The sequence below is a fragment of the Ranitomeya imitator genome, chromosome 7 (genome assembly GCF_032444005.1).
Source record: "Ranitomeya imitator isolate aRanImi1 chromosome 7, aRanImi1.pri, whole genome shotgun sequence".
NCBI classification, from domain to species: Eukaryota; Metazoa; Chordata; class Amphibia; order Anura; family Dendrobatidae; genus Ranitomeya; species Ranitomeya imitator.
The window spans coordinates 210272858-210300077 of record NC_091288.1 but is presented as its reverse complement, the minus strand read 5'-3'; the positions used below and the strand labels follow the sequence as shown (position 1 = coordinate 210300077).

Sequence of the window (27220 nt, the reverse complement as noted above, 5' to 3'; positions counted from 1 at the left end):
AGGATTAGATACAGTATATGATGCACCCCCTGCAGTCTATCGCTGCTGTGATTTCTGCCTGTTCCATGTACCAGCCTGTAATACCGGGCTCAGCCAGCAGTGGGCGCAGCAGGCAGGTGTATACATATACAGTGTATATATATGTGTATGTATGTGTGTGTATATATATATATATATATATATATCACATGATGGCGGTGCCGCTCGCTCCGCTTCCTGCTGTCCGGACGTCACATCTAAGTCTCATAAACACTAATGATGTTTCTTCAAAACACAAATTAAGTTGCGGTTTACAACCACATGAAATCCCGCAGCGGAGCACAGGACCACTCAGGGCGGCCGTCCCTCCTGCCGGGCTTATACATCAGGGGCGGCTGAGCAGAGGTGGACATACCATGGGTGCTGGGGTCCATGAGATCAGGGGCCACTTCCGCTTCAGTCACAGGCGCATTATTGTGAGCGGCCCATGTACTGTTCATGGACCGGGACCTGTTCTGTCTGTGTCCGCTCCTGTATGTGAGCAATGTTCTAGGCCTTCCCTAAAATAGACAGTAAAGTGGCTGATAGCAGAGAACAATAGCATTTAAAAAAACAAATGTATTTAATGTCCCTTTAAATTCCGTTGTAGATAGAATTCTGGGATCTGTAGTTCCACAGCGTTTCTGCTGAACAGACTCGTGACCTGTGGATGACATTGTGGTACATCTCCGCTCTTTCACACAGGTCGTCCCATGGGGCTGTTTTCGGGGCGCCGGCTCACGCCCTGCTGTGGCATTTGGATGCCTTTTATTCCTGAGGGCCGGTCACACCCGTCATATATAAGCGCAGGATCCATTGTCTGCATTATTCTCTGCCGTAGACAGAATTCATGGCCGGTATCCATTACCATGTGTCACTTTATCCCCCAGATCAGGTGACGTTCACTAATAATTCTCCTGTCTATATGGTGATATTTACTAACATTCTCATCACAGAGAGCTGTGAACACGTCAGCAAGAAATCCACCTGCAGCAACAGAGAACATCATAAGCACGGAGGGGAGAGAGGGGGATGCAGCTGCAGAGACTCTCCTGTAGTCTGTGTGCTGTGAGAGGGGAGAGGGAGCCGCACTATGGAGGCAGGAAACCTCGAATTAGGATGATCCTGCCCACTGGGAAATACAGTTGTGGCCAAAAGTATTAACACCCCTGCAATTCTGTCAGATAATACTCAGTTTCTTCCTGAAAATGATTGCAATCACAAATTCTTTGGTATTATCATCTTCATTTAATTTGTCTTTCAATGAAAAAAACACAAAAGAGAATGAAGCAAAAAGCAAAACATTGATCATTTCACACAAAACTCCAAAAATGGTCCAGACAAAAGTATTGGCACCCTCAGCCTAATACTTGGTTGCACAACCTTTAGCCAAAATAACTGCGACCAACCGCTTCCGGTAACCATCAATGAGTTTCTTACAATGCTCTGCTGGAATTTTAGACCATTCTTCTTTGGCAAACTGCTCCAGGTCCCTGATATTTGAAGGGTGCCTTCTCCAAACTGCCATTTTTAGATCTCTCCACAGGTGTTCTATGGGATTCAGGTCTGGACTCATTGCTGGCCACCTTAGAAGTCTCCAGTGCTTTCTCTCAAACCATTTTCTCGTGCTTTTTGAAGTGTGTTTTGGGTCATTGTCCTGCTGGAAGACCCATGACCTCTGAGGGAGACCCAGCTTTCTCACACTGGGCCCTACATTATGCTGCCAAATTTGTTGGTAGTCTTCAGACTTCATAATGCCATCCACACGGTCAAGCAGTCCAGTGCCAGAGGCAGCAAAGCAACACCAAAACATCAGGGAACCTCCGCCATGTTTGACTGTAGGGACCGTGTTCTTTTCTTTGAATGCCTTTTTTCTCCTGTAAACTCTATGTTGATGCCTTTGCCCAAAAAGCTCTACTTTTGTCTCATCTGACCAGAGAACATTCTTCCAAAACGTTTTAGGCTTTTTCAGGTAAGTTTTGGCAAACTCCAGCCTGGCTTTTTTATGTCTCGGGGTAAGAAGGGGGGGTCTTCCTGGGTCTCCTACCATACAGTCCCTTTTCATTCAGACGCCGACGGATAGTACAGGTTGACACTGTTGTATCCTCGGACTGCAGGGCAGCTTGAACTTGTTTGGATGTTAGTCGAGGTTCTTTATCCAACATCCGCACAATCTTGCGTTGAAATCTCTTGTCAATTTTTCTTTTCCGTCCACATCTAGGGAGGTTACCCACAGTGCCATGGGCTTTACACTTCTTGATGACACTGCGCACGGTAGACACAGGAACATTCAGGTCTTTGGAGATGGACTTGTAGCCTTGAGATTGCTCATGCTTCCTCACAATTTGGTTTCTCAAGTCCTCAGACAGTTCTTTGGTCTTCTTTCTTTTCTCCATGCTCAATGTGGTTCACACAAGGACACAGGACAGAGGTTGAGTCAACTTTAATCCATGTCAACCGGCTGCAAGTGTGATTTAGTTATTGCCAACACCTGTTAGGTGCCACAGGTAAGTTACAGGTGCTGTTAATTACACTAATTAGATAAGCATCACATGATTTTTCAAAGGGTGCCAATACTTTTGTCCACCCCCTTTTTATGTTTGGTGTGGAATTATATCCAATTTGGCTTTAGGACAATTCTTTTTGTGTTTTTTTTCATTTAAGACAAATTAAATAAAGATAATAATAACAAAGAATTTGTGTTTGCAATCATTTTCAGGAAGAATCTGAGTATTATCTGACAGAATTGCAGGGGTGTCAATACTTTTGGCCACAAATGTAATTCACAATGGTTTCACATCTGCAGCTGATGTAACAGTGATTGTGCAGAGCGGTCACTTATCGGAAATGGCGTCTTACCTGCCGCTCAGAGACTTTGGACTTTGCTCAGACAACATATTAATCATGAGATCAGACTGACACACAGAAGAAAGATAAAGGAAGGAAAGGCGCAGAATATAAAGACTACAAGGGCCATGTTATCTGTATGTTTGCATGTGTGACATTCCATCATACATGATTAAAGGGGATGTGCATATATAGCTAATGTACTGATCCTGAGTTACCTCCTGTATTATACTCCAGAGCTGCACTCACTATTCTGCTGGTGCAGTCACTGTGTACATACATTACATTACTGATCCTGAGTTACATCCTGTATTATACTCCAGAGCTGCACTCACTATTCTGCTGGTGCAGTCACTGTGTACATACATTACATTACTGATCCTGAGTTACATCCTGTATTATACCCCAGAGCTGCACTCACTATTCTGCTGGTGCAATCACTATGTACATACATTACATTAATGATCCTGAGTTACCTCCTGTATTATACCCCAGAGCTGCACTCACTATTCTGCTGGTGCAGTCACTGTGTACATACATTACATTACTGATCCTGAGTTACCTCCTGTATTATACACTCCAGAGCTGCACTCACTATTCTGCTGGTGCAGTCACTGTGTACATACATTACATTACTGATCCTGAGTTACCTCCTGTATTATACCCCAGAGCTGCACTCGCTATTCTGCTGGTGCAGTCACTGTGTACATATATTACATTACTGATCCTGAGTTACATCCTGTATTATACCCCAGAGCTGCACTCACTATTCTGCTGGTGCAGTCACTGTGTACATACATTACATTACTGATCCTGAGTTACCTCCTGTATTATACCCCAGAGCTGCACTCACTATTCTGCTGGTGCAGTCACTGTGTACATACATTACATTACTGATCCTGAGTTACATCCTGTATTATACACTCCAGAGCTGCACTCACTATTCTGCTGGTGCAGTCACTGTGTACATATATTACATTACTGATCCTGAATTACCTCCTGTATTATACCCCAGAGCTGCACTCACTATTCTGCTGGTGCAGTCACTGTGTACATATATTACATTACTGATCCTGAGTTACCTCCTGTATTATACCCCAGAGCTGCACTCACTATTCTGCTGGTGCAGTCACTGTGTACATACATTACATTACTGATCCTGTATTATACCCCAGAGCTGAATATGTGAATTGTGAATATGGATAACCCGTTTATCGGAGCCTTACGACCTGCGTATTAACTTCCAGAATTGTGAGTTCAGCTCTAGATGATGTGTGCTAATTTGTTCCGTGTGTTTTCTTGCAGACGGACCTGTATTCCGGGGCGCTTTTTGTGCAGGTGTGTCTGGGCTGGAACCTCTACCTGTCCACGGTGCTGATGCTGGTGGTGACTGCTATGTACACGATCGCAGGTGAGACGTGGGGCGCCACTATTCATATGGCCACGTGTAGTCGGGCTCTGTGTATATTTCTCACTGACTTCCATGGACCAGTCTCCCCAGTACTTATCATGTGGGGTGGAGTTTCCTAAAAAAAATATCTGAGTGGTTTTCAAAATGATGCATTGCCTCGTAGAAGATGGAGAAGTTGTGTCCTTCTGTGACTTTCCTCCCTTCTCTAATTTTTTAAAGGAGCCACACACTTTTTATACCCATTACATCAGGGAGTATTGATGCTACGCCTTTGTCTGTCTTGATTTTTTTAGGGGGTCTGGCTGCCGTTATCTATACGGACGCCCTGCAGACGGTGATCATGATTGTAGGCGCCATCGTCCTGACAATCACAGGTAATCTCAATGTGACCTACCGGGAAAAAGGCGCTTACTGCGAAGCGGTCATTTTGCTTTTCCCATAAACCAGTATCCGAACCTCGCCCAGTCCTTTATATGTGCCCACACTGGAACATGGCTTCTAGTAAATCTAATTAGTGTTCCCACAGGTATGGCACTCCCTCAGTACAAACACCCACACAATATGATGTCCACACAGCCTCCGACACGGCGTGATGTCCCCGCGCACGGAGTGGTGACCCCATCCCTTGTGTTCGGGACACGCAGCCCCCCAATATTGGCAACTGAGAGATCAGCCTAGATGGGGTGTGGGATGGCAAAGGAAAAGCTGTTAGCGGAAAAAAAATAAATCCCCCATTTTCACACGACCCCCGATCTGCTGTTTGGACGCAGGGTGTAATGCAGCAGACAGGTCTGGCGTCGCCCTCGTTTGTCTTCCCATATCCTGCCGGTGTTTGCCGGTGAGCAGACTGCGAATATTTTGCATCGGGAAGAAACACATAAATGAATATTTGCACGTTGCACCTGTTCCATTTCAGCATAGACGGGCAGCATTTGCATTAAGAGACCCGCGGCGTGTACACAGCGACATGACGGGAGATTGGCCGCAGTGTTCGGGTTAGATCAGGACAATCATGGCTGACCATCACTACCACATGGGAAGATGCAAAACATCATCGACCTGTAACAGAGTGACCGACTGTACAGGGGACGAGGTGTCATGTGCGGATAGATGCAGGCAATGGTGCGCTAACCCTACGCCACTTCTGTATAATCCCCTTGTGATGACATTACTGTGTGCATTATCCCTGCACTGTGACGTCGCTGTCTGTATTACTGTGTGCATTATCCCTGCACTGTGACGTCGCTGTCCGTATTACTGGGTGCATTATCCTTGCACTGTGACGTCGCTGTCCGTATTACTCTGTGCATTATCCTTGCACTGTGACGTCGCTGTCCGTATTACTCTGTGCATTATCCCTGCACTGTGACGTCGTTGTCCGTATTACTGGGTGCATTATCCTTGCACTGTGACGTCGCTGTCCGTATTACTGTGTGCATTATCCTTGCACTGTGACGTCGCTGTCCGTATTACTGGGTGCATTATCCTTGCACTGTGACGTCGCTGTCCGTATTACTGTGTGCATTATCCTTGCACTGTGACGTCGCTGTCCGTATTACTCTGTGCATTATCCCTGCACTGTGACGTCGTTGTCCGTATTACTGGGTGCATTATCCTTGCACTGTGACGTCGCTGTCTGTATTACTGTGTGCATTATCCCTGCACTGTGACGTCGCTGTCCGTATTACTCTGTGCATTATCCCTGCACTGTGACGTCGTTGTCCGTATTACTGGGTGCATTATCCTTGCACTGTGACGTCGCTGTCCATATTACTGTGTGCATTATCCCTGCACTGTGACGTCGCTGTCCGTATTACTGTGTGCATTATCCTTGCACTGTGACGTCGCTGTCCGTATTACTCTGTGCATTATCCCTGCACTGTGACGTCGTTGTCCGTATTACTGGGTGCATTATCCTTGCACTGTGACGTCGCTGTCTGTATTACTGTGTGCATTATCCCTGCACTGTGACGTCGCTGTCCGTATTACTCTGTGCATTATCCCTGCACTGTGACGTCGTTGTCCGTATTACTGGGTGCATTATCCTTGCACTGTGACGTCGCTGTCCGTATTACTGTGTGCATTATCCCTGCACTGTGACGTCGCTGTCCGTATTACTGGGTGCATTATCCTTGCACTGTGACGTCGCTGTCCGTATTACTGTGTGCATTATCCCTGCAGTGTGACATCGCTGTCCGTATTACTGTGTGCATTAAGCCTGTATAACAGAAGCACAATACCCAGCAATGAAGTCAAACAAGACACAGCTTTAAATACAGCATTTATTTAAAACCGCTTAAAATCCATTTTACAACATACAAAAATAGTCTTAGGACTTCGCAGATGTCTCTCAGGTTTCCACAGCGGCACAGAAAACCTCCTCTGCTGATCTTTGGTGCTTGAGGAAAAAAAAATATTAATAAAATAACAAGTAAAATAAGATTGAATGTTCCCCTCCATTACAACATATGAATGTAAGTCGCAGAACGAGCAGCCATTTTATTTTTCACGCATTCATGATTGTCGGTCGCACCCATCAGCCGCCATGTTAGAAGCGATTCGCTCTCTCAGAATGCAGCCCCGGGCTTTATCCATCGCGCCTCAGACTTCCACAAACGTCTGGGGACAGTTCAGTGAGATGTTAGAGACGGTTCCAGAGAACATGGCCGCCCGCCAAGCCTTCACCTGACAGAAGTGGATTTAATCCTCTCAGACAGAACATAATGGCCGCTGTGTATTTACTGAGGGACGTCATGGGTTACAATGACGAGGGATGTTTTATCCACACAAACCGTGTGCCAAGCATTAACTGCGAATGGTTTCAACTAACCGCCATTTTGTTAACAGAAAATCTGAAAAACGGCCCATAGCAACCTATCAGAGCTCGGCTTACATTTCTTATACGGCTCTGCAAAAATGAAAGCTGCACCGTTATTGGTTGCCATAGACCACTATATCTCTTTTACCTGCCAACCCCCAAAAAAGTGTAATTTTCACAAAATGGCCACCTTGCCTTGGTGACCGCTACGACTACATTTTTTGTGTTACTAGTTCACATTTTTGTCTGTTTTTAACCTAGCTTTCAATGAAATTGGAGGCTACCAAAATCTAGAAAAAGCCTACGCATCGGCCATACCGGCCCTGGTGGTCCCAAATACCACCTGCCACCTCCCCCGCGCTGACGCCATGCATCTTTTCCGTGATCCTGTCAGTGGTGACCTACCGTGGACGGGGATGACTTTCGGGTTAACCATCCTCGCCGCCTGGTATTGGTGCACCGATCAGGTAATTATCACCATTTTATTTTATTTTTTTTTTTACTGTAAATGTTTTATACACAAAACTAGAGGACAACCAATCTATATGCATGAAACCGGCAGCAAAAGGCCTCATACAGGGCAAGGAAAAAGGCAAAATGTTTGCTCAAAGCGCCATTTTGTTTGTTTTTGTTTACTAGGGCCTAGCACATGCAGTAAACCAGAGCTGTCCATAGCAACCAATCAGATTCCAGCTTTCATTCATCTAGAGCAAGTTACAGCATGAAAGAAGAGATCCGATTGGCTGCTGTGTATAATGCCTCCACAGTCAGCAGGTAAAGGGTAGAGGAAATGCCCATAGCAACCAATCAAATCGCTTCTTTCATTCTGTAACCTGCATTGGAAAAATGAAAGCTGGAACCTGATTGGTTGCTATGGCCATCCGTTTCTGTATTTGCCAGGAGGGGTTTTATTCACAAGGCCCAATGTACTGAAGGCATAGTGACCTTACTAGCATGGCCGTAGATGACCATTAACTCTATCAGTGCTGCTATCACCCTAAAAACTGAGGCAAGCCTTTGTTTTTTGTTTATGATCCTGGTGTTTACAATATAACATCCGTCCTCTACAGTAAAATATCTGATGAGCGACCAAAACACGTGTAGATGCAGCCATAAGATCCGGCCTATCAATGGGAAGATTGCACCAAAACGAAGAAAGGAAGGACTAGAACGGGGGGTGACAAATGAGGTGTCCCCTGTAAATTGCAAATGTCCTCACGCCTCCGTCTGATATATACATACATACACACATATATACATAAAGTTACATATTCACATACATACAGCGGAAAATAACCAGGCAGACAGAGAACGTGACACGATTCTGAAGTCGCCATTTTAGATGGTCATTGCACCCTCTCTTGAGGACTCGCAGGTCTAAAACGGAGGAGAGAATGAACGCCCAAAAAACGCTCCCGTGCTTACAACACAAACGGTGGCGGCAGCCATTTTGTAACTGCAGCATAAATATCATTGGGTCTCGGCTCTCGCTCCGACCCATTGCCCTCAGCCTTTTAATGTCAGGATAATCTACCAAAACATGCTACTGTGGCCTCTATGGGATCAGTGGAGCCCTATGGACACATTTAATATTTTTGACGGTGGGTGCATGTATATGGCGACATGTATGCTAAACGTAGGTCTCCAGTGTTTTGTGCACAAAGCGTCACCTTCATAGCCACATAATACTGACAGGAGATTTAAAGCCAGACAAATAAATCGGGGGGCCTAGGCCAATCCCAATTTAAAGGGGCTGTCTTTCAGCGTAACCTGTGAAGGCTACTGAAACTAGTGGTGATTGTGTAGGCCATGATACTGGTCTCAAAGTAATCCAATGTGCCAGCGCTAAGAAATCAAGTATTAAAAGCGTAGGAAAACGACCCTAGCAGTGCACTGAGGGTGTGCCCATACACACCAAGTGCATTGACACACCCACAATGCACCTCAAGGCTAATTTGAGTGTGGCCTTTCTCAACACTGGAACGTTGGATTCCTACAAGGCAGGTATCATTTTTCTTGTTATACTAAGACCTATACAGCCATACTACTAGTTTACTCCAGACATGTTCCCTTTGCAGAAAAATATAAAAGTAAGGTATGTTCCATTAATGTGCTATCTATCGGAGATATGGAAACATGGAGAGATGGGGAGAATGGATTCCCAGGACCCGGTCTGTCGGCCTGTAGCCACTGCGTAGTGCCTGACGTCATCAGCGGCCATGCCGACTAATCCGAGCTGCTAGAAGGTAAGCGGCGGTTCTCACGGCTCCCGTCCAGCAGCCATGGATTAGTGACCAGAACCTGGTAATCAATTTGCACCAACTCTACAGACCAGTGGACCCGACCCAAGACATTAATACACAATCCAAAACATGGCTGCCTCCAGCCGTCTGTATTTGGAAGCCCCACTTGAAACCAATGTATAAACCCTTCAAGTAACTTTCTTAAACATTCTCATCGCACTTTAACTCTCCATCCATTAACCTGCCCCTCTCCACCCAAAAAATAACAATAAATGGCTGCCGCGTATTAAATTGGTTGGAAGCGGTTTTGGGCCACTATGGGTAATTAGAGCCTCTTGGATAGGAATCCTTTCAATATCACTCCGTAAAAAAAGACCTGGTTGGAATAAGAATGTAAACAGGTAGAGGAAAAAGTGCAGTAAATGCAGACCCTGCAGCCCCAGCAGCGATGGGCATCATAAAAACAGTTCAATATCCACCCAATATAAACCCGCCTGCAAGCCTCACCAAGCACGTACACATCTGGGGCCTGCTAGCACCTCTATGGCGGTAAGGCCGAGCAGCACAACGGTGGCTTATTCCAGCAGCCTTATTACACCACAGTTGGCGTTATCCATCCTATGGGCAATAGTACACAGTGTAAGACGGCATATGCCAGCAGGGACCTGTGCCCACAAACAAGAGTAACACCGAGAGCTTAATTAAAGGTCCTTGTGGCCAGGGGGACCATGCCCTCTCCTCCGAGAGTCCAGGCTGCTGGCTCCTAGCTTGCTCTTTAGATGTTTCGCTTGGGACAGCTTAGAATATGGAATCCCGAACGGCGTAGTCACGTTGTCGGGGGGTACGGCACTCTGGGATAGGGGACCGGTATAGCTGCTTCTGTAGTCCTTTCCGCTCCAGTATCCTGGTCTCGGATTGTCAGACTTTCTACTAAGCTGACGGTACGCTCCGGGACCCTCCAAGCTCTCCTTCTTGGCTCTGCCCCTGCCTACGCTCCTGGTGGCAGGGTGGGAGTGGAACCTGTCGAATCCTCCGGTGGGGCTGTTTGTGCTGTAATGGAAATGGGGTTTCGCCTTTAAGAGCAAGAAGAGAAGGATTAGGTGTTAGTATAAGTGCGTGTGCCAATTTTGCAAAGCTAGCAAGGCAAATATTAGTCTTTGCATCCCCCGCTCTTTATGCAAGGAAGGGTAAGACAAGGCATTTATTATGGTATAATGTCACGTCCACTTTCCCACCCAACAGGTCATCGTGCAGAGGTCGCTCTCAGCCAAGAACCTAAGCCATGCTAAAGCTGGGTCTATCCTCGCCAGTTATCTGAAGATGCTACCCATGATCTTTATCATCATGCCAGGAATGATCAGCCGCGCTCTTTACCCAGGTAGGAAGGGCTTTTTTCTATAGAGCCCATGATTTTTTTTTTTCTTCCATGTGTGAGATATACACAACCTCGCCTTGCTCATTCCCGTTCTTGAGCAAAACGCTTCCTTGTCAGCTAATTGGATTGTTTGTGTGCCCAAAAATCGTTGCTTTGGGCAGGACGTCGCCCAAAGTAAACAGGGACGTGCCGCCGACAATATGCAAACTGTCTGGAGACCAAAAGGCCATGTAATGATTAGACGTCCCCCATCCAGTTTGCATTTGGCTGTGTAAAGGGACCTTAAGGGGTTATTTCAACCATTCATGTTGGAGAGAGAAATATCGGTCTCTTCACGGTGACCGTGGGAGGGAAGGACTCTGAAAAAGCTGAGCGGGCTGAGCTACGCTGTCTCCACAATTCCCGTAGAAGTGAATGGGAGTTGCAGAAGCGGCACAGCACAGCCCCCTCAGCTGTTTACACAGCCCCGGACACTTTTTACCCCCATAGAAAGAGATATCTCATTCTCAGATACATCATGCAACAAGTGGATCTGAGTATAAGTGTTCCAAACCCTCAGCAGTGAGACATTCTAGGTCCATACAGGTTTTACATCACAGCAAGCGGAGATATTGAATTGAAGCCCCATATTCTATTACAAAAGTTGCAGAACTTTTTGTTGCACCATGTTTGTCACTTGCATAAAAGTGGAAAAACCCAATTATAAGTCATTAATATACAAAGTCCTGAGTCAGAAAGTCTGTGTGACTCCGACTATTACGCTCGGAGGGGGACGTGTGAAGCCTTAAATCACCAGGAAGGGTGTGTGATGGGCAAGTGTTCCTTATAAACGTCGGAAGGAAATCATCAAACAATCATCGCGCCAAGTAATAAAGCAAAAGCATTGATAATCCTTTGTGTAGGAATCGCACGGTACAGCTAATCTACTACGCCTATCATTTAGCTCCCAAATCCCTGCACCTCTGGAGATGGACACAAATAATTCTGAAGGCCAGAAATGCACTAGAATACTTGATCAACCCCCAAGTAAGGGCCCAATTTAATAGGCTGATAATGTAAGAATGCACAAATATCGGGAATGCCCGTCACCAATTATTGGACCGTCTAAAGTGGCCGGCAATCATCCGATGAATGCGCAAGACTCTCGTTTGTTGAGCAAGTTTTTAAACCACATCCTTCTCGACAGCACATTGCCCTGTGTAAACAGGGTATGTGCTGCCGAGAACATTACGTTCTTTGAGCCCAGAATGATCGTATTAATGATTGACCCTAATCCTCTTGGGCAGCAAAGGCAGGACAAGGTGAAATCCCTAATGAATGGGCAGTCCAGGAGAAAGTTGGTGGTCCCAACTTCTAATGGGAGTCATCAGGTTTCATCGTGTTTTCCGCCACTTTGAGGCTGCAAAATTCTTTCCGGCAAGTCGAATCCTCTGATGGACGTGTGAACAGAGCTTTACTATGGGTAAAGATTACCCAACCAGCTTATCTCACTGAGCGCCAAAGACGCTGCCACAGTTTAGCCGTCAATCAAGGGGCTTGAAGTCACAGAGGAAGGGATCTGAGCAGCTGCCATATTTTTCACATTTCAATACAGTTCTTTATAGGGGGTATTTTTTTAAATTCTTCCATTACAAGCCCCTGGGGTGTAGAGGCAGTAGTCTCACCTGCCTCGTGCAGTCAGAGGGGGTCGAGAGGACCCTCTAACTCCTAAGAAAACCCCATTCCAAGATCTGCAACTGCACTAGACTGAAAAAAACCTAAACTGGCACAGGACGGTGCCAAGACAACCACCATCCCTGGGACGTGCAGGAGCAGGTGTATACAAGCCCTCATATTAAAGAAAAAGACAACCCACAGAATTCAGAAGAATTCAGAGAAATTAGGTGCCACGGTAAACAGGAACACCGTGTACCGCAGACATGGAGGGCAGATTTCATAACGTACCTATCTCCGGAACACCCTCACCCATAACACTGACATCCCCGCCACAGTGGGGCTTATTTGGCAATCAGGCCTACGTATACAGATGAAATTCAGATTTTAGAGGGGCTGGCTGGCTATCTATTGGGGTCTCCTGAGTTTGGGGGACAATGTTAGGGTAAAGAAGGGCATGGTTAATTATAAAGGGGTTGTCAGGTGGTGGCAGAAGTTGCTGATGAGGTAGGAGCCCACATACCTGCCGAGACGCGGGCACGATTGGCCGGTAAAGAGCCCACATCTCACCAGTTATGTGGGGTTGTATGAAGTGAGAGGACACCTATATTACTCATGCGATCTAGAGGTGTCCAAAAAGCAAGACTTTGGTCTAGCAAACACATCGGCAATGCATTTACCGCCGGACAAGATGATTACGAATCTTCTCCTTGATGGCATCCTCTTCTGATTCTGAGGACATCACGTGGGGTCTACTAATCAGAAGATAGCAAAAGACTAGGCACTCAACTTAACTTAATCAGATAAGTGGTTTAATTATGTCCACGCTAGTAACAAACGTTTCGGTCCTATAACCGGACCTTCCTCAGTCACTATGGTATATTGTAAGTGAAAGCGGGTGGGCCCACGCGGTTGTGGGTTCTAATTATAAGTCATAATAATAGGTGGACACAGCCCGTATCTCAGGAGTATAGGCAGACCAGGCGGTTATCCTTTGGAGCAATAAGAAAGAGACAATGGAGTTGACGTCCATAAACAATTATTTACAACAATTGGCAACCATAGCCAAAAAATATACAAATATCATAATGAGATTAGACATTACACATAACTGAAAAAGAGGATGAATGGTAGCAAAAGATGGAAATAGACACCACGTGGGTGATCCTGATACCAACTTTAATATTAATAAAGTGCATAGTGCCACAAAATAACTAGGAGAAGGACCAGATAATATAAGACTACCCCTATAAATCTATACTGATGGCTGTACATACATGTAACTAGCCCTGTGCACAGGCTAGATGACCACAGAGTCTGGTCAATAGTCACAAGCCAAAAAGAGAAGGGGGAAAAAAAGCCATACATAAACCCTATTGATCCTTACCCACAGGTTGGTAACCAAGATGACCCACACGGTGGCCCCAACGCGCGTTTCGCATTGGGGCCCCCTGACTAAGCTGACGCGAAACGCGCGTTGGGGCCACCGCGTGGGTCATCTTGGTTACCAACCTGTGGGTAAGGATCAATAGGGTTTATGTATGGCTTTTCCCCTTCTCTTTTTGGCTTGTGACTATTGACCAGACTCTGTGGTCATCTAGCCTGTGCGCAGGGCTAGTTACATGTATGTACAGCCATCAGTATAGATTTATAGGGGTAGTCTTATATTATCTGGTCCTTCTCCTAGTTATTTTGTGGCACTATGCACTTTATTAATATTAAAGTTGGTATCAGGATCACCCACGTGGTGTCTATTTCCATCTTTTGCTACCATTCATCCTCTTTTTCAGTTATGTGTAATGTCTAATCTCATTATGATATTTGTATATTTTTTGGCTATGGTTGCCAATTGTTGTAAATAATAATTAATTGTTTATGGACGTCAACTCCATTGTCTCTTTCTTATTGCTATTGTGAGGAGTGTCCACTTCTACTATTGAAATTGAATATCTCCCTGGGTGGCTCCCCCACTTGGGGTGTGAGTATGGTGGAGATTTCGGCTATAGTATCTTCATATTTGTTTTTTTTCGGTTATCCTTTGGAGATCTAAGAACTGTGTATCTGGTCCGTGGAGGATGCGGAATCCACCGCAAGTCCGGGCGACAGTCCTTAGATCTCCAAAGAATAACCGCCGACTGAGGAAGGTCCGGTTATAGGACCGAAACGTTTCTGTTACTAGCGTGGACACAATTAAACCACTTATCTGATTAAGTTAAGTTCCGAGTCTTTTGCTATGTTTCATGGTGTTGGAACCTACTCAGGCACCCCGTTACGGTTGTGCACGCGTTCATCTTTCTATACTAATTAGAAGAGACATTGTGGATGCAGGGGGGCAAAGGATTACCGACGTGGCCACTAGACCAGGCTCCAGCAAATCTTTTTGCACAACTCGAGTCTGATCCTTTTGTTCTCAGGTGTCCGACAGCCACTGACTACCCCTCTGCCCATTGAAAGTACATGCACGCTCAGCAAATCGAGCAGGCATGTGGATAGGAGGGCTGGGAGAAACAGCAGCAACTTGCTTGGCTTCCATGAATCCCAGTGTCCTCATCTCCACTAGTAGATTTGTAGGGGCGTCCTGAGCATTGCATTCTGGGAGCTGTAGGCCATCTTGCCTCTCGCTATACAATGCAGGTATTCGCCTCTGGCTGCCGTGGAGTTAAGTAAATATTCTCATACGTATTGTTCAGGGACTTAGCCTGCAGGCAGCTTCATGTTAAAGAAAGGCTCGGAAACACCAAAGGGTTCAGGGGGCGGCCATTTTATTGGTTTTGTGTAAACATAGTGAACCTGTCGGGCAGCATTGGATCAGTGCATTACTCAGGCACAGCGGCCATACTGTATAGAGAAAATTCCACTTTTAAATATTAATTTTACAACAACCCTCAGATAAAATCTACAGAAAATTCTGAGCAACTCTGTTCTCGTATCGATTCGGAGCTACGTGCAGATTTCTTCTCCGTTCAGAATTCTACCCTGTCCTTGTTGTCAGAGTTCCTATACAGCAATGGCCTCCACCTGGGGCTCTTGTAAAACTACAATTCCCAGCATGCCCACACTGAGAGTTGTAGTTTTGCACCAGCTGACGACCTCCAGGTTGGAGACCGCTGCCATCAGTCTGTCCTAGGAGCAGATTCCCTTTAAAGTCACATGTCTGACTACAGAGAGGAGCTGAACTGTAGTCTGTTTCCAAGGGCAACGATCAGAATTCTGTATATGAAGAAAATACCTTGAAATAATAGTATGCGTGACGCCATCACTTTATTTAGTCTTATTAATAATACTGAGGTTGAAAGACATATTAAGCAAACCACACGCCCCAGTGCTACTGTAGTGAAATAGAGCTTAATATCATGTCTGTATTTTGTACTAAAAAGTAACCTGTTGCCACGATTTATGTTTTATCCAATGGCTATTACTCACAGGATCACACCAGAGTCTAGCAAACAAAGGATTTGCAGGTACTTGTTGCAGCGACCACATGGGAAGTCCATGGCCGCCAGACCAGAGCCCTGCAGACGTCCTACTGACATCCCCGGCGCTTCTTCTGAATAGTAGACCGCAACGATGTCATGGGGCAAAGCACGCCTTATGTTGCTAATACCTACTAATCAGAAGTGGTGCTGGGAATGTTTCGGGTGGTTGGAAGATCGCGCTGCTCTGTCAGGTTACTGACACGACCACCGGATCAGGGTCCTGCGGATCTTTTTGTTTCATTCTACTGCATATCTTACAAAAATGAGATGAGAAAATCTGCTGCGCCATATGCAAATCGAGTCTCTAGTGTCCGCTGTGCGTTACTGCACCATTCAAGTGTCCGGCTGCGCGAGCCTCCAGTATGTCGACAGGAACATCGTACGTTCTCGACAGTCTGCTACAAAGTTACAAAAAAAATAAGTGGCGCATGCGCTATGAGTTTTCCCTTTTGAGGGCAGATGATTAGTTTCTGTTCAGCACACACCCCTTTGGCTAAAACAATGAGGTTAATGGAGGAAAAATTGCACACGAGGGAAAAAACTAAGCATGTGCCTTGTTCTCTCTGCGCTATTCAATGCAGAGAAGAATCATCCAACATGAGTTGATTGACCAGGTCTCCGCTCAACAGGTTACTTGGATGGCCTCATACCACCCCAGACACCCGGTTTGTATATGGCGTGGGTGTAATTTTCACTTCTTATTAGGTATCCGGTGTTACTGGGAATAGCTGACAGTTTGGATACATGATGGAGGGAATGATGATGGCTTCCCCATAATATTTCATGACTAAGGTCAGAGCACTTATTGGATTCAGTCTTTCGAAAAAAGTAAAATAAAGATGAGAAAATGTCTACAACCACATGTAGATACTCAGTACAACGTCCGTCAACATGTACGTCCATATACGTGTTCAATTAGTCATTTTTGAGAGGTTATTAAAACCCACCAATTTTAAATAACGTGCATTCTACAAATCACATATTGGATAACGGGAGGTCACCTTCGTGGACATCGATACACACCTGAGAATGGTCTACAGCATAAATCCGCTCTTTCCTTTGCGAGGGGTTGTTAGACAGAACGTAGTCCTCCAGCATGCTTCTCCTCTTCCCGTTTTCTGTAGGATTCACTTCTAACAAGGTTTGAGAGATGTTGAGAGGACTCAAGAAGCTTCCTCTACTAATGTGACCGTCGCTAAGCTTCCGGCGAGGCGGTGGACGTTCACCATTGGAGATTCGCTCTGAACTCCTCCTGTGAATGGACGCCGATGGGTAATATTCCTCGGACATGGAGGAGGCGTTAGATGGAGGTAGAGAACCAGAACCACTGGATGAATAGTCTCCTGGGCACGGGCCAAACATATCGGTGTCATCTTCGTCTTGATCGTCGTTTGGTCCATTTTCAATGAGGATGTCGATCTCTTCGGATTCTCTTCCTTCGCAGTCCACCCCATTGACTGACGGCACAGTGTTTTCCTCTGTCGATTTGCTGGATTTGGTGTTTAATGTGTTCTTCATAGTAATGAAGTCCGTCACTTGTACTGTTCGAGGCTTCGGCACCGGAGGAGGATTTCCACCTGTTGGCCCCGATCTTGTGTTACGGGACACTAAATGATTATTTGCGGCTAAAGATGCAATGCCTTCTAGTGGCCTTTTTTGAGTAGGCATTTCTGGGACCGGAGAGGTGGCCGATTCCTCACCGTTATGCTGCCTTGAAGTGCCATCTTCCACCTCTGATGATACTGTTTGCCTTGTATTCGAGAGAGGTCCATCTTGGCTATCCTCTTGTGATGCTCTACTTTCTGTACGACCTTCTGAAGGTCCATTATGCCTGGTCATCTCTTGACCTTTTCTGGACTCCTCAGGTGGAGCGCTCTTGTTTGGACATGGTTTCTGTGTGTGACCAGGTGGTCCGGAGACATTCATGTTGGAAGATGAACTCTCTTGCTGCTGTTGCCTAATCATCTCGTTCTCCCTGGTCTGTTGCAGGTACTGAGCTGTTGCTTGAGAAGTGTCACAAATTTTGATCCGGTTCATCTGAGAGGGCTGTGCATTCTTGATGTTGGGGTCAATAATATTAATGTACCCTAAAATATCACTGCCCGGCTCAGGGTCCGGCTCCACCCATGTGGGAAGATACTCGAACATATCGGCTTTTTCCATGTCTTGTAGCGCCGGATGGATCTGGTGCTCATCCGCCTGATGCTCAAATGCAGATACTCGTGGTTTAGTGGGCAACTTCTTGGCAATTTCAGCTTCTTTCTTAGAGTCTTTGTCGGTCTCACTGGCACTCTTGATGTTAACTAAACCATATTTTGGATTGATTAGCTTCTTGGCAATGGATTCTGTTTGTGCTGTGGGAATGGACGCAGGCTGTATCACCGGCTCTGGTTCTGGTTCGTTATCCATTGGAACATTTTTTAGACTGATTCCTTTGGAAAAGAGATAAAGTTCCTGGAACTGGCGGTCAAAGGACTCCACGACTTGGCCAGAAAGAACAGTGATAAGGTTTCGGTCAATCCTCGCTGCTGACCAGGTGAAGCTAGAAGAAAAGGGTACAGTATTAAATAAAGGTGATTACAATTACTATACGTAATACTCCCTATTGACTTGAGTATTGATCAGGGTAGATGGATAGTAAACCTAGACAATGTCCTCAGTAACATGAACAATACCCTCCCGTCACCCTGCATTTGTAGCCGCTCACCTGTAAGACCCGCACATCGTTTTGTCTCCGTCCACAAACATGAACTTCTGTCCTAACGATCCCTTAAACTTGGTGGAGAATCTGGTGTAAAACTCTGATCCCCCAATGCTACGGATCCGGAGGTTCTGCAAAATAATAGAAAGAAGAATAGATTAATTCGGGGTGGCTCTGGACAACGATCTGTCTTTAACCTGCAATTATGGCACCATTTATAGCGTCTACACATAATGTTGCACAAGTTTCAAAACCACAAAAGATGATTCCAGGCGAGTAAGAAACCAGAAAATATGTCACGTCGCCGACTAATCGTATCCTCCGAACTAGTAGATCTTTCCGCAAGTGCATGAGCAGCCGCCGCCACCCTTTTCCGAACAGGAGGAGCATGCGTCAAGGTTGCAGGAAACCTTCCTGACATACGCATGTGAAAGCCATCTCCTAAGTGGTACTGCGCTGCGGCGTTACAACCAGATGGGTTTATTACAGTGCCGGATCCAGGTTTATACTGATCTATATGGAGGTTGCTGATGGACGTTGGAAGAGATATTTCCTTGCCCCAACTTCCAACTTCTTAAATGCATGCAGTGCATACTCACGCTATATTTTCAATGGTGTTATCGCCTGTACAAGTAAATCTGGACCAAGAGGGACCTGGCACTTGCTCAGGTACACCAGGTGCTTATTCCTCATTTCCATCCAGGGGTATTTAATGTCCTACCTCAGTTGTATCTCTAAAGCTGATCATACCCATAGGACTGTGATCAGTCTGACATGAGAACGATCCTGCGGACGACTGATCTGACACATAAGAAAAAAAAAAAGACCATGTGAAACGCGCTTGCTCAAAGGTGGCGGAGGATTGTCTCTAATCGAATGCTCACATCAGATGTCTAGTTTCAGATCTTCCACTGTGACAGATCACAGAGGATGATTTGTTGCAAAAGTTTGGGAACGACCATCGGCCGATACGATTTAGGTCCCGTGGTCGCGTCCGCATTTGAGCAAGACGTTTAATTAAGGCTCTAAATATACTCGGCACATCCGCTCCCGTCCACTCCGCCTATTATCCCATTCCAGATAGGAGGGATCATGAGTCACAATAAGGTCCCATGAGAAAACAGACACGATACCACCGGGTGTTGTAATGAGACACTGGAAGATCTGTTTACAAGGGAGGATGCCGTAGCCCGCCGTGTGACTGCTCCGTGCAGTCCGACACTATGTAATGAGTGCTATTATCACAGCAGCCGAAGGGTTAATAGGTAAAAATATGGCGTCAGAACAATGTAACTAGACCTGAAACCGGAGTGTCCCTGCGTGATTAGATGTCCCCCCCCCCGGCTGTGGGGTGTTAATAATTTTTTGTTTCTGTACAAGGTGTCATGAACTCCTCACCCTCCAACCAAAACAGAGGCACGACTCATCTAATCAAGGGGTATGAATGTGTAGTTACAGTATGGTTTCTACAATGTGACACCCTCCCGTGACACTATATGTGGATTTCAACAGGCTTGATCCTTTAATTTTAGGTATCTATAATGGCGGCTCCTTACAGAGCTCCCCTATCTCCGACAATCCCCCCCAAAAAATAAAGGGAGTCTCAGACGACAGTGGCAGGCGACTGCTGCTTCACTTAAATGTGGCACACAAGCCCCTTGTTATTGTGATCAGTAGGACCCCCCAACGATCAGATACTGTGGGTAGGTTGTAAGGATTAATTGTGGGACCACCATTAATTTCAGTAATAACATAGTGTTTCTGATAACCCCAACCATCACCACGGTCCTGAGATTGAGGGTCTCAAAGTCCCTTGTTAGAATGGAGAGGTGGAGTGGGGATTTGACGTTTTGAATTCTATAACAAGTTAAAAAGTGAATCAAACAGAATTTTGGACATCAAAAAGTGGAGATTCCATTTAAGGATAATATTGGAAATTGAAGTAGATCAAGAGGGTTAAAAGAAATCAATCCTAAAGAATTGTCATCCCTAGTATCTGGATTGTATGAGACGATAGCATGACAAGCTGCAATAGATTGTACGGTCACTGATAACTTATCTAGGAAGACAGGAATTTATGGCTATATTGATCAGGTTGGCAGTGTGAACAAAAGGTGCGACCGGCAATAAATCAGGAATCGAGAGCATCTGCCATGTACTGTCATTCCAGGGAAGTAATGTAAGGCCGGGATCACACACAGCAAGATACGGCCGAGTCTCGCAGGGTAAAAATAAGCCCTGGCACCGGCACTCCGGAGCAGAGCGTGCAGCCGCACAGCAATACATGGAGCTGCACGCTCCGCTCCGGAGTGCCGGTGCCAGAGCTTATTTTTACCCTGCGAGACTCGGCCGTATCTCGCTGTGTGTGACTCCGGCCTAAGGGTCAATATCTGCCATCTACTCTCAGGCCTGGGAAGTGATCATAGGATCGATGCACCTGCCATCTACTGTCGTGCCTTATAAGTGATCCCAGGATTGATGCATCTGCCATCTACTGTCGTGCCTTAGAAGAGATCCCAGGATCGATGCACCTGCCATCTACTGTCGTGCCTTAGAAGAGATCCCAGGATCGATGCATCTGCCATCTACTGTCGTGCCTTATAAGTGATCCCAGGATTGATGCATCTGCCATCTACTGTCGTGCCTTAGAAGAGATCCCAGGATCGATGCACCTGCCATCTACTGCCGTGCTTTAGAAGAGATCCCAGGATCGATGCACCTGCCATCTACTGCCGTGTTTTAGAAGAGATCCCAGGATCGATGCATCTGCCATCTACTGCCGTGTTTTAGAAGAGATCCCAGGATCGATGCATCTGCCATCTACTGCCGTGTTTTAGAAGAGATCCCAGGATCGATGCGCCTGCCATCTACTGCCGTGTTTTAGAAGAGATCCCAGGATCGATGCGCCTGCCATCTACTGCTGTGCATTAGGAGAGATCCCAGGATCGATGCATCTGCCATCTACTGCCGTGTTTTAGAAGAGGTCCCAGGATCGATGCACCTGCCATCTACTGCCGTGTTTTAGAAGAGATCCCAGGATCGATGCATCTGCCATCTACTGCCGTGTTTTAGAAGAGATCCCAGGATCGATGCACCTGCCATCTACTGCCGTGTTTTAGAAGAGATCCCAGGATCGATGCACCTGCCATCTACTGCTGTGCATTAGGAGAGATCCCAGGATCGATGCATCTGCCATCTACTGCCGTGTTTTAGAAGAGATCCCAGGATCGATGCGCCTGCCATCTACTGCCGTGTTTTAGAAGAGATCCCAGGATCGATGCGCCTGCCATCTACTGCCGTGTTTTAGAAGAGATCCCAGGATCGATGCGCCTGCCATCTACTGCTGTGCATTAGGAGAGATCCCAGGATCGATGCATCTGCCATCTACTGCCGTGTTTTAGAAGAGGTCCCAGGATCGATGCACCTGCCATCTACTGCCGTGTTTTAGAAGAGATCCCAGGATCGATGCGCCTGCCATCTACTGCCGTGTTTTAGAAGAGATCCCAGGATCGATGCACCTGCCATCTACTGCCGTGTTTTTAGAAGAGGTCCTCTATAGTCTGGTCCCTGCCAAGTGTTTATCAAGACCCAATACAACTGCAGCAAATCTTCAGCTGTGTGAACAGGACCGATTTTATAGTCTCTGGCTATAACAAGTATACATCCATTCACTGACACCAAACAGAGATCTTGAAATAGTGAAGACTTGAACAGATGGTCTATTTAACAAAAAAAAAAAAAAAAAAAAAAAGGCGGAAAGTTGTTTTGTTTTTTTGTTTCTTATTATACAGTGACTAAACTTTCATTAGAATACTGGAATGTCAATTTAAAGAAGGAAAATATAAGAAAAATCCCACCGAATTACAGGGGATTTCCACGAGACAGCTGAACTTCTGGTATTTTATTATAATGTGCAGGATGAATGAAAAAACTAATTTGTAAAATATAGATATATCTACATTCTTCAATAAGATGAAAATTTCCACTGCGGCTACATCGTCTGTGATGTCACGTCACATGATTACGGCAACCAATCAAGGCATGACTGTTGATAACATTTCAGTATTGTGATTGGCTGCTAAAATCATGTGCTGGAGGATTAACAAACTGCAGCTCTGGGATTGGCTGCCGTAATCATGTGACATCACTTGGCGGCCATATTGAAGTACTGAATACTGAACTATTGCACTATGTAGCACAAAAAAAAGACTAAAAATGAAATGGAAAGTTTAAAAAATAAAGTTTTAAAAACACTTACGGTAAATCAAATCGCTCAACTTTTCCTCATCAAAAAAGAAAAAAATTCTACTCGGCCTTGTGTCTGTAAAAGTCTGATCTATCGAAACCTAAAAATTGTTTACAGCTCATCCTGCAAAAAAACAATCCCTCATACAAGTACGGGGACGGAAAATTAAAAAAACCTCTATTTTGCAATAAGGGGATGAAAAAAAAACAAAAACAAACGAGTCTTTATGAGATGCATTAACCCTTTTGATACAAGAGAAGTTTGCACCATATGGGGCGACATGAAACCTCCTCCGCCCTACAGCAATAGCGGGGCTGGATCCCTCTGCAGCCGCGGGTGGGAACGTTGCTCATACAGATCACCTGATAAAAGCTTCCCAGACAGACAACAAAACCGCATTGTGGACCGGTCTGTGGGAATGTGCCCCCCCCCAATGACGACATACCCCCTCCCCTGACCTGCATTGTATGCATTGCACAGCCCGCTCCCTGCCTCCTGGACATAGACATCTCTGCATACGATCTGCGGAGCAGGTACTACTAGGGGCCATTCCGAAGGGTGGGAAAGCTGGGTGTCAGTCCTTGGGGTGACCGCGCCGCTCCTACATAGGGTGTCCCCCCCGATCCCACACTCCGAGCCATGAACCAATAACTTAGAGAGATTTACTATTTCGTCTTGCAATCCGCCCCTGGGGCCGAATACAATCCGTTCTCTTGCTGTAGGGTGAGCAGGTGAAAACGTGGCCACCTTCATTCCTGTCATATCAAACCGCGCACAAAGGAGGAGCCGCCATCTGGCTGTTTGCTTTCACATGGTCCTCGATAAGGGAGAGGTGCATTGACTACAAAAGAGGCCATTTCTCTTCCCTGTTCAGCTGATCCAAAGGATTGGGCATGTTCACATTCAGCATGACTGATCCTTTTCAAACCGCTTCACTACATTCTACTAAGCCTGCCATGCAAGTGTGTGCAGGGTCCTGAGGAACAGATATAGACTGGGGTGTCACCACCTTTAGCCAATGTGACTCCTGCAGACATGGAAAACAAAGCGGCCATGACACTACAGGCGTGGAGGGCTCCTGAGGCCCCATTCAAGGGCGTTTAGCCCTTTCCCCACCCTTCTCAAGGGCATCGCCAGCGTCTGACATCACCCCCATCATTGTATAATCACTCAATTGTTTCTTCCCATTGAAGTGTCACTTATTACCATCTGTGTCTGTCAGTGCTCTCCACGACTGCAAATCCTTTATAGTGCCCTCCAGCCACACGGGAGAGCATGGACCCCCGCAGAAAACTGCCTGACTCCCCTTAGATCTACAGAAATAGGCCGAGCGTTATTTCTATCATGTCCTCACAAGCACGCCTCGCAGGCAGGGAGGCACCCATGGGTGCTCAGGAGACACCTCACGTGTAGGAGCAGCAGAAGTCATTGTACCGGACAGGTGGCCCCCTAATCTAGGAATCTGGCAGCATGTAGACACGTGTTACATATCGCCTAATGATATATTGCTCAAATCCGAACATGCTGCACGTCCTTCCTTTATACTACATGACCTGCACCGTGAGGGCAGAAACAAAGACTTCATAGTCCTCAATTCTGGAGCAATAGGGCCCCTTCCCTTCTCTTGAGTAGGGTGGTCAAAACTGCTGTAACCACCCATATCGGTGGGGATATGGGCACTGCACAACATAAACTTCAGGGGCTCCCCTCTTCTTCAGGGCTGTCTCAAGGGCTGCAACTTAACAATATAATTTGTGCATCAATTGCTCCCTTTTTTCAAGATCTCTTCTTGCTGTCAGCAAGTGAAAATGTGATCCTTCTACCAGCTGAGGGTTTGATAAAATGACATGTAGTCATCTCAGATAAACACAGCAGACATCTCATCTGTACTGATGGTTTGTTACAATGTATCAATTTAGGGATGGTAGTAACATAAACTAATATTTCCAGGGACTGCCGTACAGTACACAGCCTCTCTATACATCATAGGACTTTTTAAGGCCACCCCGCTTACAAATTGAGACATGAGGAGGCCGCCATGGGGTCCTAACTCACGACAGAAGACATCAGGGGAAGGATGAATTTCAATAACTTATCCTTTTATTATCAAGTGAGATACGCGTCCACCAATCGAGCGTGTGCATGTGATGTTGGGGTGTTGAGGAGGGAAACAAACCACTATTGACAGTATATGGACCCCATTACGGTACCCTCTAAAGTCAACAAATAAATGTGACTGACCCAAAATTAGAGAGCCTTCTAGTCCTACCTTGAGGTGACCTTTGTGCATTTGAGCCTTTTCACACATCTGTAGGAAATACTTCACTTCTGACTCATTGAGAATGATGTACACTGAGACCTTCCTCTTGAATCCCGACTCAAGCAGATCCTTAAATATGTCCACATCAGTGAAGAGGTCCATGACCACCGCAATAACCTGAAGGGGGTGAAAAAGGATTAAGATAGATTCAGTATAATAGCAGAATCCTCTCATTCATGGTCATTGCACATTGGGTATAAAAATGGCCTAAAGAGGACAGTGGAGCCAGATAATGTCCTGGTACATAGTTTGACCATTGCATAGTTTGACCATTGCATTAGTCCTGGAAAAGAAATATGGGCACCATTTCAATTATTACACACCCTGCCTGATATGGTATTGCCAAAATCTTAATGGCTCATGCAATAAAAAGTGTTATTAAAAGCAGTATAAAAAAGGCACAATTACCACTTTAATTCCTTTCAAAGTAAAAACAAATAAACATCCTGCAAAAAAAATCAAAAAAATCCCTAAGTTTGCCTTAAACAGCAACGTTGTCAACTTTCCTTAAAGGGGTTGTTCTGTAAGAAACCTTTATCAGCTATCTTGACGTGGATGATAACGGTGTGATCGCTGACTGCTGAGACCCCCACACTGATCCCGAAAATGGGGGTTTCAAAGCCCTGTACGTGAACAGAACAGTACTGAGCATGTGCAACAGACAGTAAAATGAGCTGAGGTTGCACATGCTCAGTATTGCTCCGTTCACACAGGGGACTTTGGACCTATGTCCTTGCTGGTCAGACCCCTTCCTTTGTGCTGTTAATGGGACAATCTGATGTGAAGCGTTTCGTCTATCGTGAAGAACAAGAACGTCCTCGTGTCCCGCCACTGTTTGCACAGCTAAGTTGTGTGTTTTGACAGTGCACATTGACACCGTGCGTTACCATTAGCCATGATGATGGCTCACCAGGCGATGCTCCGTGGCATTAACCCTATCATGTTATGTCGTTTGACATCTTCTCCAGTCACATCCAGAGATACTTTCAAAATTCTACTGGTCGCCCTTGGCAACAGACAACGGTTTGTCTTCACTCGTCGTCAGACATGTGACCTCTCCCACAATGCACAGTAAGAATAAAGCAGCAGAACGTTCTGCTCTATAAGAAGACAGCGGCCGTAGACATTACGGCGGGCCGGGCGGCCGCCCGGAGAGAGCGGTTTCGGGTTTCTCTCCTAGCCTACTTCACACCATATCTTTCATCGGTGTCATTTTCCTCACACGCCCTGCGCAGAACAATCCGCCAACGTTTAATTAATGCTCAGCCGGGGTGAGAATGGGAAACGGCATCCCCGCCCGGCACATAATTATTTTATGCAAGGAGACGTCACCCTGAGCTGCTGACGAGAAGAAAAATCCCCAGGGATTTTATTTAAAGGGAAAGTTTTTGTTAGGCTTTTTTTTTTTTTGCGTAAATCATGCTTGAAGAATGGGGTCTAAAAGTCGCCCATGTAAATAGAGAGTCACTGAGCATGTGCGACCACTGCCACTATAAATGGTGAATAACGCACTGGTCATGCTTGCGGACGACTGCTCCTTTTACAAAGGGGATTCAACTTTTAAGACCACCGCCGATCAAGAGAACGGGGTCTAAAAATCCCCTGTGTACGTGAAGCAGTACTGCACATGCATGACCACCACTGTAATAACTCTGGTCGTACATGTCCAACCCCCCCATTCAAGGGGGACTTCGGACTCCTTTTATTTGTGGTATGGGTGAGGCGGGGTCTCAGCAATTGTACATTAATTACCGATCCTTTGTTTAAGGGACTACCCCTTTAAGGTGATGGAAAGTATATACGTAGCTAATGAATGGGGGTCCAGCTGCCATGACCCCCTTGCCCACTGAGCCACACCATGAATGGAGTAGTTTCCTGCAGAGTTACTGTGCAGGGTAACTGACATAGGGATCTTGTCCCTCCGTTTTTGGAGGTCAGAATGTTATAGCGCCTTTAAATGAGATGAAAAAGGTCTTTATTTTGCTTCTCCAGAAACAGCGCCACACTGGTCATCTCAGGTATTGCAGCAGAGTTTTAAAAACTCCACGCCAAAAATGAGTGGTCCCGTGGGGTCTGGCCAGGGCCAGATTAATTGATATTTACAGGAGATTT

At 45.9% G+C, this 27220-nt stretch overlaps 2 protein-coding genes across 4 annotated transcripts in view; one reads left to right on the top strand and one right to left on the bottom strand.

Moving 5' to 3' along the window:
* SLC5A10 (solute carrier family 5 member 10) overlaps positions 1–27220 on the top strand; it is a 95593-nt gene that overhangs the window by 14023 nt on the left and 54350 nt on the right. The window contains exons 6-9 of the mRNA XM_069734658.1: positions 4171–4276; positions 4570–4650; positions 7356–7561; positions 10580–10715. Coding sequence (XP_069590759.1) covers positions 4171–4276; positions 4570–4650; positions 7356–7561; positions 10580–10715 — 529 coding nt within the window. The remainder of the gene's footprint in view (positions 1–4170; positions 4277–4569; positions 4651–7355; positions 7562–10579; positions 10716–27220) is intronic.
* Positions 1–27220, bottom strand: part of FAM83G (family with sequence similarity 83 member G) — a 40284-nt gene that overhangs the window by 2097 nt on the left and 10967 nt on the right. The window contains exons 2-5 of one of the 3 annotated variants that reach the window (XM_069734656.1): positions 25058–25225; positions 18549–18673; positions 16865–18383; positions 395–539 (exon numbers count right to left, since the gene is read on the bottom strand). In XM_069734656.1, coding sequence (XP_069590757.1) covers positions 395–539; positions 16865–18383; positions 18549–18673; positions 25058–25225 — 1957 coding nt within the window. Of the gene's footprint in view, positions 1–394; positions 540–6544; positions 10411–16864; positions 18384–18548; positions 18674–25057; positions 25226–27220 lie in introns of those variants that run through there. The other 2 variants (XM_069734655.1, XM_069734657.1) reach the window with 2 other exon arrangements.